Source organism: Cherax quadricarinatus, chromosome 60 (genome assembly GCF_038502225.1).
Source record: "Cherax quadricarinatus isolate ZL_2023a chromosome 60, ASM3850222v1, whole genome shotgun sequence".
NCBI lineage: Eukaryota > Metazoa > Arthropoda > Malacostraca > Decapoda > Parastacidae > Cherax > Cherax quadricarinatus.
The window spans coordinates 10,656,041-10,672,529 of record NC_091351.1 but is presented as its reverse complement, the minus strand read 5'-3'; the positions used below and the strand labels follow the sequence as shown (position 1 = coordinate 10,672,529).

General features: G+C 44.7%; 1 protein-coding gene across 3 annotated transcripts in view; it reads left to right on the top strand.

The window, feature by feature from the left end:
- The window catches only part of LOC138854465 (uncharacterized abhydrolase domain-containing protein DDB_G0269086-like), a 55,297-nt gene extending 47,470 nt beyond the window's left edge, over positions 1-7,827 (top strand). For all 3 annotated transcript variants that reach the window (XM_070097928.1, XM_070097929.1, XM_070097927.1), the window contains 2 exons: positions 5,883-5,996; positions 7,685-7,827. In XM_070097928.1, the coding sequence (XP_069954029.1) occupies positions 5,883-5,996; positions 7,685-7,804 (234 nt within the window). In that variant the 3' untranslated portion in view covers positions 7,805-7,827. The remainder of the gene's footprint in view (positions 1-5,882; positions 5,997-7,684) is intronic.
- The last annotated feature ends 8,662 nt before the right edge of the window (positions 7,828-16,489 follow it).

Here is a 16,489-nt window from a genome sequence, read left to right as displayed (position 1 = left end):
ACTTGGACCATTGACAAAGTCGTAAGCTCCTCTCTTCTATGTGCGGGTTATTTGTGTATAGGATTAGAATCCTACACTTGTCCGCATTGAATTGGATCTGCCACCTGTCCGAGCACTTCATCAACCTGTGAACTTAATTATCCTCCAGCAGTCTCCACCGGCCAGCGTCACCATGCAAAGAAACACTTTTACTGTCACTTAAGTGAATGTGACAGTGGTCACTTAATAATAAAAATGGTTATAATTATTTCCATAATTTTTAAAGAGGTGGACCGTAAGCCAGCGGAAGGCTTCGGTCAGATGACGAACAGCTCCATTAGTGGGTCATCATACGACTAAGACCCGCGTCAGGAAACACGTGTCCTGACGAACCTTACCTACCCTATCTTGTCACTTAATTCATTTTAGTGTCAATTCAATCACTGTTTTGCTAGAAGCACACTAACATCACACATACACACACACACATACACACACACACACACACACACACACACACACACACACACACACACACACACACACACACACACACACACACACACACACACACACACACACACACACACACACACACACACATACACACACACACACACACACACACACACACACACACACACACACACACACACACACACACACACACACACACACATACACACACACACACACACATACACACACACACACACACACACACACACACACACATACACACACACACACACACACACACACACATACACACACACACAAACACACACACACACACACACACACACACACACACACACACACACACACACACACACACACACACACACACACACACACACACACACACACACACACACACACACACACACACACAGTAATATTATCTTCTACAATGTTCTTAATTTACATCCTCGACCTCACCATCATTACCATACCACATCATTATTTTAATTATAATCATTTTATTAACCTTTATTTATATAGAACTACCATGTCATATTATATGCATCCTGTCGACTCATTACTAAATGTAATCATAATGAATCTTCACGGGCATGTGCTTAAATTCCTTGTTAGTGGCACAAGTGCCACATATAGTTGGTGGCGTCAGTGTTGGCACCCGGCAGGGGTGGGGCCCTGGTTGCACAGCCTCTCAGTAGATGGCGCTCATTCCTTGAGTGTCGGTGGGTGGCACTGTGGTGCCCCTTAAATTCAAATTCAAATTCAAATTTCAGACAGTTTATTGATGAGCAGCAGCCTGAGCCAGACTGATGTTGATGGTTTTGGTAACCCAGGTGACTACTGCTATTACTACTACACATTTACCACGACTAGTACGCTATTATTACTATTACACTATTATTATTACTGCTACGCAACAACAATTACTACTACTACTACATAACTGCTATTACTACTACTACTACACAGTAGCTACTACGCAACTGCTGTTACTACTAATACAGTTACTACTACTACTACTACTACTACAAGGGGATCTAGGCAGGCTGAAAGCCTGGTCCGACAAATGGCTCCTGGAGTTTAACCTCAGCAAGTGCAAAGTTATGAAGCTTTGGGAAGGACAAAGAAGACCGCAGACGGAGCAGAATCTAAGAGGTCAGAGGCTGCAAAAATCAGTCTGGGAAAAGGATCTTTGGGTGAGTATAATACCGAGCACATCTCCTGAGGCGCACCACAACCAAATAACTGCTGCAGCATATAGGCGCCTGGCGAACCTAAGAATAGCGTTTCAACGCCCAAGCAAGGAGTCATTCACGACACTGTACACCGTGTACGTCAGGCCCATACTGGAGTATACAGCACCAGTATGGAGCCCACACCTGGTCAAGCACGTCAAGAAATTAGAGAAAGTGCAAAAGTTTGCAACGAGACTAGTCCCGGAGGTGAGGGGTTTGCCTTACGAGGAGAGGTTAAGGCAACTCAACCTGAAAACACTAGAGGACAGGGAAAACATGATAACCACATATAAAATACTGAGAGGAATTGATAAGGTGGGTAGGGACAGAATGTTTCAGAAACGTGACACAGCAACAAGGGGTCACATCTGCAAACATGAAAACTCAGATGAGTCACAGGGATGTCAGGGAATGCTTCTTCAGTCATAGAGTTGTCAGTCTGGAGAGTGATGTATTAGAGGCAGGATCCATACATGGCTATGAGAAGAAGTATGATAAGTCTCATGGAGCAGGGAGAGAGTGGACCTAGTGGCTACCAGCGAACAGGAGGTGCCAGGAACTATGAAACGACCCATGCAACCACAATTAGGTGAATACAGTTACTAGTACTGAACGACTACAGTTACTACTACACTATTATTACTACTACACAACTATTACTACTACTTATACCATACATCTGTCACTGCTACACAACTACTGTTACTACTACGTAACTACTATTAATACTAATACATCCACTGAGGTCACGGCAAATCTCCAAGCGGATATAAACCAAAATGTTCAATGATGATAAATTTCAGTTACTCCGTTATAAAAAACTTTAGGAAATAATAGCTAGAACAGAGTATGAAACCAATTCTAACTGAACAATAGTGTTAACAACCAATTTGAAGGACTTGAGAGTGATAATGTAAGAGGATCTCGCCTTCAAGGATCACAAGTGTCAGACTCACATCTGCGAGGAAAATGGTAGAATGGATAATGAGAACCTTCAAAACAAAGAATGTCATGCCACTGATGATCCTTAAGTCACTTGTTCTCTCTAGGCTGGAACACTGTTGTACACCAACAGCCCCATTCAAGGCAGGCGAAATTAAAGATCTAAAGAATGTACAGTAAACCTTTACTGCATGTATTATTAGTTCAGTCAAACACCTTAATTACTGGGAACGTTTGAGTCCCTTGACCTGTACTCCCTGGAACGTAGATGAGAAAGATACATCACATCTTGCCTCTTATCATATCTTAATCTAAACCTACAAAATCCTAGGGGGACTGGTGCCAAATCTGCACACAGAAATCACTCCTTATGAAAAGAAAAGTTTCAGCAGACGGTGCAACATACTCCCTATGAAAAGCAGGGATGTCATGAGTACATTATGATAAAATACACTAAGTATCAGGGGCCCAAGACTGTTCAATAGCCTCCCATCATACATAAGGGGGATTACCAACATATTCCTGCCTGTGTTCAAGAGTGCCAGATGAGCCGGGCTGCAGCTCGTACGTCGGATTGCGCGCAACAAGCAGTAACAGCCTGGATGATCATGCCGTGATCCACCACGAGGCCTGGTCGAGGACCAGGGCTCGTGGAGGATTAGTGCGTGAGATCAGTGCCAGCGTACTCATCTCACACACTGAGGTCCGGGAGTCGATTTCCGGTACGGTGGAAACACTAGAACGTGTTTCCTGAAGACACCTACTGTCCATGTTCACCTAGCAGTGAAACAGGTACCTGGGTGTTAGTGGAGTGGTGTGGGTCGCATTCTGGGACAAAATTTACTTAATTTGCCAGAAATGCTCTGCTTAACGAGCAGCTTTCTATATAGTAGTTTGTTATTGATGTCAGCTAGGCCTGTATACCTTGTACATGTACTTGTAGAAATAAAGATCTGATATCAGCAACTATAGGCCTGTTAGTATACTCAGTGTAATATCCAAAATTCTAGAGAGGGCGGTGTACTGTCAAGTAGTTAAGTATCTTAATGACAACAACATTCTTCATAGTTACCAATCAGGCTTTAGGAGCTCTTACTCAACCGACACCTCCCTAATTAATCTCATGGATTACATGATAACTGAAATGTCGATAGGGAACCTCATAGGAATGGTAACCTTAGACTTGTAAAAGGCCTTCGATACTGTCAACCACAATATATTATATAAGAAACTTCAAGCTATCGGCATAGGTTCCATAGGTTGGTTTAAGTCCTAGCATAGCAATAGGACACAGATTGTCAAAATCAATAAAACAGAATCAGAACCTCTGCCGATAGCATGTGCAGTTCCTAAAGGTAGTGTTCTGGGTCCCTTCTTATTTCTATGTTATGTAAATGACATGCCTATCAGTGTTAAGTGCAAACTCCTACTGTATGCAGATGAGAGTGCTCTGTTAGTGTCAGGTAAAGACCCACAAGATCTAGCTACTATAATAACACTAGAACTGGAGTCCTGCAGCAAATGGTTAGTAAACAACAAACTATTACACCTCGGGAAAACTGAAGCCATATTCTTTGGCACGAAACATAAGTGAGAAGAGTAAATAATTTTAATGTCTGGTGTAATTATGAACCCATCACTTCAGTTTCCTCAGTAAAATATCTGGGAATCCCCTTTGACCCATGCATGTTAGGAGAATTGATAGGGAACATTGTAGTGAAGAAAGCGAATGCCAGACTGAAGTTCCTCTACAGACAAGCACAGTGTCTACCTACTGAGGCTCGCAGAACGCTATGTCTAGCCCTTATACAATGCCGTATGGACTACGCTTGCTCTTCATGGTACTCTGCCTTGATAAAAAAAAACTGAAAGATAAACTACAAATCACCCAGAACAAAATGGTAAGATTCATCCTGGACCTGGGTCCAAGAGAACATGTAGGCCAGGATGAATTACAACAATTGGATATGCTGAATACTGAAGAAAGAGTAAAACAACTAAAGTTAAATCAAGTTTATAATATTGCTCACAATAAGTGTCCAGAATATCTTGCTGCCAATTTTGTCAAGGCTGGGAACCAAAGCAATCACAGTACTAGAGGGAGAGAGCACAAATTTGTAGTACCTACAGTCAGTGGCCAGGCTTCAAACACCTTTCATTGCACAGCAGTAAAGGAATGGAACAGATTGCCTGCACCTGTCAAAGCCAGTCATAGCATGAACCAGTTCAAGAAGAGGGCCAGAAGGTACCTAATTAATGTAGCGACAGAAAGGAAGGAGAATGTAAATGTAAATAACTCTATTTACGTTATTCCTAGTATATATCCTTTATAGTATAATAATAAGATATCTCCTACATTGTATAATAATAAAGTATTAAAAGGACCCCAATCCCGGGCCGGGATCCATACCGGCAAATCAAATAGAATAGAATAGAAGAATAGAATAGGACCCCAATGGAAATAAGTCAGTGTGACTTATTGGGTTATCCCAGGTTCTCTACACATATATTGCTATGTATGATAATCTGTGTAACTATTTGTGTAGACCTGAATAAACTTACTTAATTAATAAGCAGATGTTACAAAATATTTTAGTTACTCATACAAATAACTCTACATTTACATTTTCTTTAAAGTAACTTTTGCTTCCATTTTCTGTAGTTACTTTATATGTACCATGACTCAAACATTTTTGGTCAGGGGGCTACCAGGTTGGTGTTTGAACTAAATAAGTTTATTTAGGAACAGGTACACATTAATACAATTATCATACATAGTAACATATGTGTGAATTACCTAGGATAACCCCCCAACCCAGGAAGTCAAAATGACTTTAAGAGCATAAGAATATAAGAATGGAGGAACACTGAGAAGGCCTACTGGCCCATAATGTAGTTCTCAGTTCACAGTAAAATGAACGAATGAAAGCTTGAGGTGTGAGTGTACTGTAGTTTGAAGCGTGTGGACATGGACTTGTGACATGAAGCTATAGTTAAGGGCAGTATGGTATACATTTGATATACCTTTGATGAGTTTCATTTGTCTTCCCACTCCCGGAGCCCGGCCATGGGCCAGGCTAGTAAGTATGTAAGTAAGTAAGTTTATTCAGGTATACACAAATACAGTTACATAGAATTATCATACATAGCAGCATATGTGTAGAGAACCTGGGATAACCCAAAAAAGTCAGACAGAGTGAAATGAAGTGACCACGACTTGAGGTGTACTTGTCTTCCTGACAGACTCTTCAGGAGAGTGAGCGGCAGCGTGCAGGAGAGCTGAGGAGGCTACACGAGGAACACGAGGCTGCCGTCACCAAGATACACAGAGCCAACAAGTCTGAAGCAGCAAGACTGGTGAGCATTGTTACCCGTCAGTGTTGATGACTGAGACATGTGTGCCACTTGGGTATCTTTACTGCAGAAAGGCTTCGCCACCCAATACAGAGAATGTTACCAGAGACGGTGGAAGATAAAGTAATTCAAGGTGATCAGTCTCTTAGCCTTGATAGGAGATGGTCAGTATCTTAGTTTAATGTGAAGAAATGGTTTAGAAAACTGACAGGTTTAATGCCGAGGCATCAGGCCCCTGGTGGGTCCAGCTCACCTGTGACCTACTTCCATTAGTGGGTCCAGCTCACCTGTGACCTACTTCCATTAGTGGGTCCAGCTCACCCGTGACCTACTTCCACTAGTGGGTCCAGCTCACCCGTGATCTTCTTCCACTAGTGGGTCCAGCTCACCCGTGATCTACTTCCACTAGTGGGTCCAGCTCACCCGTGACCTACTTCCACTAGTGGGTCCAGCTCACCTGTGACCTACTTCCACTAGTGGGTCCAGCTCACCCGTGACAGACTTCCACTAGTGGGTCCAGCTCACCCGTGACCTACTTCCACTAGTGAGTCCATAAATTAGACGCATGTGCAACTCTTGGGTATCTTTATTGAGGAAACGTTTCGCCACACAGTGGCTTCATCAGTCCATACGTAGGAGAAACTTGAAGAATAGGAGGAGAATGAGGTAATCAGTCCCTCAACCTTGAGTCGATGTGTTCAGTCCATCAATCTTGAATAGAATACGGCATATGAGCGGAGAAGCAGCTTATAAACCGTATGGCAGGTTTATAAGCTGCTTCTCCGCTCATATGCCGTATTCTATTCAAGATTGATGGACTGAACACATCGACTCAAGGTTGAGGGACTGATTACTTCATTCTCCTCCTATTCTTCAAGTTTCTCCTACGTATGGACTGATGAAGCCACTGTGTGGCGAAACATTTCCTCAATAAAGATACCCAAGAGTTGCACATGTGTCTAATTTATCAACATGTCGGTTCTCTGAACCATTCATCTACAAACTAGTGAGTCCAGCTCACCCGTGACCTACTTCCACTAGTGGGTCCAGCTCACCCGTGATCTTCCACTAGTGGGTCCAGCTCACCCGTGACCTACTTCCACTAGTGGGTCCAGCTCACCCGTGACCTTCCACTAGTGGGTCCAGCTCACCCGTGACCTCATCTCAAAGCTTTACACCTTCCGGTTCCGGCAGAGAGACTATCTTCTGTCATGGCTGAGGGACTGATCATCTCAAATGAAAACCAAGAAAAATAGGTCATGAAGTCGAAGCGTTCGGTTCCCAACCGATAGGTCCTAGACCCAACTCTTAGTAAGGGGCGTATGGGTACGATTTCATAAACTTGCTGCCCCTGTTCACCTAGAAGTAAATAGGTATCTGGGTGTTAGTATATTGTTTGTGGTGGCATCCTTGTGGTGGTATACCATCCTTAGGGTCAAGTTTTGGAATGGACTGAGATGGGATAAAAACTCTTAGCGGTTGTTCATTGTTTTATGAATAGTTATATTTAACATTGCTCGTTGATTTCAGTATACTCTTCTAAATATTAATAACAGCGTAGAATTCGTGATATTAAATAGAGAGAAAGGACGCATTTGAACATAGGATCTGCCTAGTATAGGCCAGTAAGCCTGCTACAGTGTTCCTCGATTCTTATGTTCTTATTAACCTTTATATACTTGCCTTTGCAGTTGGATGAGCTTCGAGCTAAGGAGCGCACTATTGGTCAGTTGGAGCGCCAGGTGAGCGCTCAGTCTGCTAAACTCCGTCAGCAGGAAGAAAAGGTAGGTGCAACTCCCCTCTCTTCCTAGGCACTAGGTTCAAATCCCGCGGTGCCCAGTCATCCACAATGTTCGTGCTAATTGTATGTATCTAGCTATGTAAACAGCGTCATGGATTTAAAATGGCTAGGTTCATCTATCGTCTTCAGTAGCTGTGTCTTTGTGGTGGTGGACTGATAATGTGTTTTTATGATGTGAAGACTATATTGGGTATTATGTTTTCAAAACGACAGTCATATCATGTTCCCTGCCAGCTGCTTGCTGTCTTTGCAAGCAACTTAGTTCTTCTGTTTATCAAAAGATAAGCAAGAAAATAATGTATATCTAGGATTATCTCAACTGCGTGGAAGCATCTTGTCTAAAAAAAAAAAGAATTAGGATTCGCGAAATCGTAATAAGAACATTCCAAACAAATCACAAACGGGTGGGAATCGAACCCATGGCAGGAGCGTTGTGGAACTCACAGACCAGTCTGCCTGGCTACTTTACCTCACTGATTTCAAAATTTTATTTTTGCCTCTCATTACGCCTTTTTTGCTTATCTCGCTACATTACTAATGGTGGTGGGTTGCCAAGCTAAGAAATTCCTCCGATAAAAACTGATTAAATCTCGTTCCCCAGGCGTTGTATGACCTTTATGTGATTTTTCAGCTTTTAATTGTTTACTAGAGACTTTTCAAAACGTCACTGTTATGCACAATATATAATTTGCAAGTACTGAAAAAAATGTTTGCTCTGATTATTAATCTGCAAGTATGATGATTCGTCTGCTAATGCTACTTAACTCCTGGTGGGACGATCACTTGCTCTACTTGCTACTCCTCGGGATTCCCTGTCTAGTTTTTTGTAGGTTAATCTTTTTTAAAATATCCTGGACGTGCTCATACGTAGCAACAAGTTTCTTGTGCATGTGCCACACAGTCATCACTACCCCCGCTGCTCACGTTGGACTACGTGCGGCCAACAGTAACAGCCTCGTTGATCAGGCCCTGATCTGGTCATGGACCGGGCCGCGGGGGCGTTGATCCCCGGAATACCCTTCAGGTAGACTCACTATACCATAAGTCACTACAACTACTCTACCTTAGATATTATTACGCATTACTTGACCCTCAGCAACATCTACCACAGACATGTGTTGTGGTTTACTCCACCTTGGGATGTATACTGTGGTATTTCCTGGCTTCCCTAGAGAGGCACAACATGCTGGCCTGGAAAATGGTATATAAAATTTGTTTGGCTAGTGTGTGTAGTATGTTTATTAATAATAAGTATTTGTTTCCTCGTGCTCTATTTCACATGACACTTGGAAAATTACCAACATTCGCACCTCAGCCCTGCCTCGCCTCTCAGCCCTGCCTCACCTCTCAGCCCTGCCTCGCCTCTCAACCCTGCCTTGCCTCTCAGCCCTGCCTCGCCTCTCAGCCCTGGCTTGCCTCTCAGCCCTGCCTTACCTCTCAACCCTGCCTCGCCTCTCAGCCCTGCCTCGCCTCTCAGCCCTGCCTCGCCTCAGCCCTGCCTCACCTCTCAGCCCTGCCTCGCCTTTCAGCCCTGCCTCGCCTTTCAGCCCTGCCTCACCTCTCAGCCCTGCCTCGCCTCTCAGCCCTGCCTCGCCTCTCAGCCCTGCCTCGCCTCTCAGCCCTGCCTCGCCTCTCAGCCCTGCCTCGCCTCTCAGCCCTGCCTCGCCTCTCAGCCCTGCCTCGCCTTTCAGCCCTGCCTCGCCTCAGCCCTGCCTCGCCTTTCAGCCCTGCCTCGCCTCTCAGCCCTGCCTCGCCTCTCAGCCCTGCCTTACCTCTCAACCCTGCCTCGCCTCTCAGCCCTGCCTCGCCTCTCAGCCCTGCCTCGCCTCAGCCCTGCCTCGCCTTTCAGCCCTGCCTCGCCTCTCAGCCCTGCCTCGCCTCTCAGCCCTGCCTCGCCTCTCAGCCCTGCCTTACCTCTCAACCCTGCCTCACCTTTCAACCCTGCCTCGCCTCTCAGCCCTGCCTCGCCTCTCAGCCCTGCCTCGCCTCTCAGCCCTGCTTTACCTCTCAACCCTGCCTCGCCTCTCAGCCCTGCCTCGCCTCTCAGCCCTGCCTTACCTCTCAACCCTGCCTCACCTTTCAACCCTGCCTCGCCTCTCAGCCCTGCCTCGCCTCTCAGCCCTGCCTCGCCTCTCAGCCCTGCTTTACCTCTCAACCCTGCCTCGCCTCTCAGCCCTGCCTCGCCTCTCAGCCCTGCCTCGCCTCTAACGATGTTCTTAATGACAAATCATGACCCGTGGGGCTGAAAAGTGTGTAAAATTTTAATATTCAGCCGTTTTTTCTATTTGTCACATCTGACAGTATATATTTTTTTAGCCGTTATTAAAATCTACATTTGTGCCTAGTCTCCCCTAATACGTATCAAGTATGTGTGTATTGGTGTGTTGTGTTGTGTGCTCCAGCGCTCGACTGTTGAACTGGTAGCTGTCATAGTCTAAGCATCTTTAGTGTCCGGGGACGAGAGAGTTCTATCACCAGACTTTGTTCAAACAGAAGGCGTTCCGCAAGGTTGTCTTCTTAACACAACTGACAGCTGTCATATTCTGAGTCTGACTCCAGCAAACTCTTCTAAACGGGATACGGCAGCTCCTTACATTTGAGATTTGACTTGTGGTAATCTACTCCACTTGTCATCTAGACATTTTACATGTACGTTACCTCTAATCGTTTCCAGGGGAGTCACCGCCCCATTGGTCCGCTCCCAGACCAGGTCTCCCGATTGCTAGCCTAATCGTCCAAGCTATTGCTGCCAGCAGTAATTTTAGCTTAGCACTTTCACATAAATCTATGTAACAATACTATGACATTCAACTTGTACCGGCATCAGGGAGTTTCGTACCTTCCAGCTCCTATTAATTCATCTTTCCCTACATGCTTTTTTAGTTTGCTTTTAAATATAAAAATATAATTAATTCAATAATGCCGTATCCTTGTCTTATGCGTGGAAAGACAGCTATTGTCAACAGTTTTGAGTATGCGTGGAAAGACAGCTATTGTCAACAATCATTATCATTCGTGGGAAGAGAGCTATTGTCAACAATACTGATCATGTAACTGCTGAGGCAAGGTTAATCCGTCTCAATTACTTAGGTGGGTTGGTTTGGTCCCCACCCTGCAATCAACTTCCATCCCTATTATTTGTCAGATCTGTCTTACAGGTAGTCTCATTCAAAAATATAATTGAGTAGTAGTGGTTGTAGCCGATGGTGGATTTGTGGTGGTGGCCGGTGGTGGAGAGAGTGGTAGTGATGGTGGTGGAGAGTGGTGGTGTTGGAGAGCAGGGTGGTGTGGCCACCTTCACCACACAACAACGCTGCCTCCTCCAAGGAATTTAGAAAGCTACTCTCATTCTACTTTTTTTCCGGTAAAAAATGGGAAAATGCTAAACATTTGCTAATTGGACTATGATGGGGATCCCCTAGAGTGCTGCTATAGTTTCCTCAAGCTCTGCTGGACCTATCTCAGGCTCGGCTCGCCATCTTCGGACTCTCCTCAGCATTCCTGGTGCTCTCTTGGCTCTTCAGTGCTCTGATTTCATGGTATACAAACCCATCCTGCTAAAGCAGACGTTGACTTCTTATATACGATTTTAAGGAAATTTCTCGATACACTTTATTTAACTTATGTTTGGATAGGTTAAGTTAAGTGTTCTCTATAGTAAAAACAAACTACAATCAATGACAACACACAACCTCAATAGATGCAATAATGCATAAAAGTAACAGAAAATTTTGATCCTCCAGCAGGAAACTTGGACTCACCCAGCAGACTGTATAACAGTCAGTCACTTGTTTTTATCCTAGCGGCACACTCACACATTTTAGGTTTTATTCAAAGATGACTGCCTTTGATTAATGGGATGGTGTGGGTGCTGCTGTCAGGCCTTGCATGATCCACCCAGATAGCTGATTGCCTTCCTGGCATATTGTTAGAAGTGTTTCATGTTGTGGCTTGATGGTTACTTTGTAAGGTCTCAGTTCTGCAGCTAAAGTTCTGTTTGAGCTGGAGTTGAGGGCTCCAGGCTGGCTCCACGTACTCTAGTACACAACTTATGCCGGGAACAATGATTTGAATGCCTCCTCCAGATTCCTTAAACTTCTTATTTTTGCAAGCTTGATGTATTCCACTGATGTTTTGTGAGTGCGCTTCAGATGAGAGGTAGTGTGTTTGTCTCTCTCTGAGTCTGTAAGATGCCTCCCTCTGGCCCACTTTCTGATCCTATCATCTTAACTCTGCTTTTGTTGGGTTTGATTTCCAGTAACCACTTTGTTGAACTATTCCTTCATTTTATTAATATTTTCTTTTTTTTTTAGAGGATAATGCGGTTCTGTTATGCTTATTAGTTATTTGCCAACAATGATACGCAAGATGCATAAATCAGGAGCAGCAGAAATGAACATTGTGGTACACCCTTGTAACTGTTATCCTAACACCTCTCTGATTCTGTGTCTTATGATAAGTAATCTCTTATCTTTGAAGTGTTCCAGTCTCTCCAGTCTGGAGTTCTAGTTCGTATATTCTCCTGTGATTACATATTTGTAGTTACAGGAGCATTATATTGTTATTATTAATTACTCTTTGGAACTTTCCCCTATGATGTGACTTACTAGATTCGACTATTACTCAGGAACCTGCTTACTGCTAGATGAATAAAGGCAGCAGGTATAATGAGCCTTGCCCATACACGTGCGAGTGTATGTGTATTTACCTTCATGTATATGTACGTATGCGTACATGTATCTACTAATGTATGTGTGCATTCACGTGAACGTGTGTGTGTGTGTGTGTATGTACTCACCTATTTGTACTCACCTATTTGTGGTTGCAGGGGTCGAGTCCTAGCTCCTGGCCCCGCCTCTTCACCGGTTGCTACTAGGCCCTCTCTCTCCCCGCTCCATGAGCTTTATCAAACCTCGTCTTAAAACTGTGTATGGTTCCTGCCTCCACTACGTCATTTTCTAGGCTATTCCACTGCCTTACAACTCTATGACTGAAGAAATACTTCCTACTATCTCTCTGACTCATTTGTGTCTTCAACTTCCAATTGTGGCCTCTTGTTTCTGTGTCCCCTCCCTGGAACATCCTGTCTTTGTCCACCTTGTCTATTCCATGCAGTATTTTATATGTCGTTATCATGTCTCCCCTGACCCTCCTGTCCTCCAGTGTCGTCAGGCCGATTTCCCTTAATCTTTCTTCATAGGACATTCCCCTTAGCTCTGGAACTAACCTTGTCGCAAACCTTTGTACTTTCTCTAGTTTCTTGACGTGCTTTATCAAGTGCGGGTTCCAAACAGGTGCTGCATACTCCAGTATGGGTCTGACATACACGGTGTACAGTGTCTTGAATGATTCCTTACTAAGGTATCGGAATGCTGTTCTCAGGTTTGCCAGGCGCCCATATGCTGCAGCAGTTATCTGATTGATGTGTGCTTCCGGAGACATGCTCGGTGTTATACTCACCCCAAGATCTTTCTCCTTGAGTGAGGTTTGCAGTCTTTGGCCACCTAGCCTATACTCTGTCTGTGGTCTTCTGTGCCCTTCCCCTATCTTCATGACTTTGCATTTGGCAGGATTAAATTCGAGAAGCCATTTGCTGGACCAGGTGTCCAGTCTGTCCAGGTCTCTTTGAAGTCCTGCCTGGTCCTCATCAGATTTAATTCTCATTAACTTCACATCATCTGCAAACAGGGACACTTCTGAGTCTAACCCTTCCGTCATGTCGTTCACATATACCAAAAATAGCACTGGTCCTAGGACCGACCCCTGTGGGACCCCGCTCGTCACAGGTGCCCACTGTGATACATCATTACGTACCATGACTCGTTGTTGCCTCCCTGTCAGGTATTCTCTGATCCATTGCAGTGCCCTTCCTGTTATATGCACCTGATGCTCTAGCTTCTGCACTAATCTCTTGTGAGGAACTGTGTCAAAGGCCTTCTTGCAGTCCAATTATTATTATAATCAAAAAGAAGCGCTAAGCCACAAGGGCTATACAGCTCTTGCAGTCCAAGAAGATGCAATCAACCCACCCCTCTCTCTCTTGTCTTACTTCTGTTATTTTATCATAAAACTCCAGAAGGTTTGTGACACAGGATTTGCCTTCCGTGAATCCGTGCTGGTTGGCATTTATACTCCTGTTCCGTTCCAGGTGCTCCACCACTCTCCTCCTGATAATCTTCTCCATAATTTTGCATACTATACACGTCAATGACACAGGTCTATAGTTTAGTGCCTCTTTTCTGTCTCCTTTTTTGAAAATGGGAACTACATTTGCCGTCTTCCATACCTCAGGTAGTTGCCCAGTTTCCAGGGATGTGTTGAAGATTGTGGTAAGTGGCACGCACAACATATCTGCTCCCTCTCTAAGGACCCACGGAGAGATGTTGTCCGGTCCCATTGCCTTTGAGGTATCGATGTCCCTTAGCAGTTTCTTCACCTCCTCCTCATCTGTATGTATGTCGTCCAACACTTGTTGGTGTATTCCTTGCTGGTGTCCCCATCTGGTCTGTCCCCCCAGAGTCCTTCCTGTCTCTACTGTAAATACTTCCTTAAATCTCGTGTTGAGCTCCTCACATACCTCTTGATCGTTTCTTGTGAGTTCTCCACCTTCTTTCCTCAGCCTTATCACCTGGTCCTTGACTGTTGTCTTCCTCCTAATGTGGCTATACAGCAGTTTCGGGTCAGATTTGACTTTCGATGCTATGTCGTTTTCATACTGTCGCTGGGCCTCCCTCCTTATCTGCGCATACTCGTTTCTGGCTCTTCTACTAATCTCCGTGTGTGTGTATGTGTGTGTGTGTGTGTGTGTGTGTGTGTGTGTGTGTGTGTGTGTGTGTGTGTGTGTGTGTGTGTGTGTGTGTGTGTGTGTGTGTGTGTGTGTGTGCATGTGTGTGTGTGTGTATGACACGGGGGTGAGCGGAAGAGTTGATATTCTTGAGGTGACCAACCTTCCCCAGGCACTACCTGGGGCCGTGAGAGACACGCACTCGCATGGAAATATTGATCCACGTTGTGCCAGTTAGCTGAAGTAACATCAAAGAGCGTGTAGTGCGTTTGTAAGTAATGAAAACTTACATCATTTATGAATGTCGAATACTGGATAAAGTACTGAAGATGGGACACTACCCGCACAACTTCTGTAACTACACTGAAGATGGGACACTACCCGCACAGCTCTGCTGCTGTAACTACAAACACTGGCTCCTGAAGTTCAACCCCACCAAGTACAAAGTCATGAAGATCGGGGAATGGCAAAGAAGATCGCAGACAGGGTACACTCTAGGGTGCCAAAGACTACAAATCTCGCTCAAGGCAAAGGATCTTGGAATGTGTATAATACCGAACACATCATGAGGCGCATATCAACCAAATAATTTCTGCAGCAGTTATTTGGTTGATATGCAGCATATGGGCGACTAAGAAACCTAAGAATAGCATTCCGACATCTTAGTTAGGAATCGTTCCGGACCCTGTACACTGTGTACGTCAGGCCCATATTGGAGTATGCAGCTCCAGTCTGGAGCCCACACCTGACCAAGCACGTCAGGAAACTAGAGAAAGTGTAGAGGTTTGCAGCGAGACTAGTCCCGGAGCTAAGGGGCATGTCCTATGAGGAGAGGTTAAGAGAACTCGACCTGACGACAGTGGAGGACAGGAGGGACAGGGAGACATGATAAATACTGAGAGGAATCTACAGGGTGGACAAAGACAGGATGTTCCAGAGATGGGACACAGAAACAAGGGGTCACAATTAGAAGTTGAAGACTCAGATGAGTCACAGGGATGTTAGGAAGTATTTTTTTCAGTCATGGAGTCGTCAGGAAGTGGAATAGTGTGGAAAGTGGGGTATTAGAGGCAGGTACCATATACAGCTTTAAGAAGAGGTATGATAAAGCTCATGGAGGAGGGAGAGAGTGAGCTAGTGGCGACCAGTGAAGAGGCTGGGCCAGGAGATATGAATCGACTCCTGCAACCAAATTAGGTGAGTACAATTTGGTGGGAACAATTTGGTGAGTGCCACCTGCATAGCTCTGCTGCTGTAACTACAGGGTGGGTACAGTGTCTCGCATTAAGAACGTGACATATGATCTTAGATGCAATACTGAACCATCGCTTGTTGGATGACGAATCGCTATGTTTCGAGCAAAACAGTGTATCAGTAAAGGTTCTGCACACGTATTTCTGCCATTGTGGGCAAGTCTAGCACCTCAGGACTCATCCGAGGCTGCTTGTTCATATATTATCGCCTTCTCCACTCATTAAAGCCGCACGCACGCTAATACAGAGAGTCAACTTTCATATCCTCCTTACTGTCGCCATAACGCAATAAAACACAATAATTACTCTTCCCCAACCCAAGCTGCTGGCATAAACAGAAGGTAAATTAACCAGTCATTCCATGGAAGAAAACGGGCTAAGGACTCTTGAGGGAGAGTGGGGAGGTACTTTCCAAGCGGAGAATTCCGTGGGTCGACTTTTCCCTGTCGCCTGCCGAGCGAGGCGGACGCTAAAGTTTTGCCCGAGCCTGCATGAATCCTGGAATATCTTCAACATCACATCTGGAGTGTGTGTGGAAGCACTACTCACTCATGTCTAAGTTCACTAGCGGTCGTTCACGTGTGGTGATGTTGTGTTAGATATATGTGTTTTGATAATATGTGGTTTGTAATAGTTGTATATCTAACGTGAGTGACGC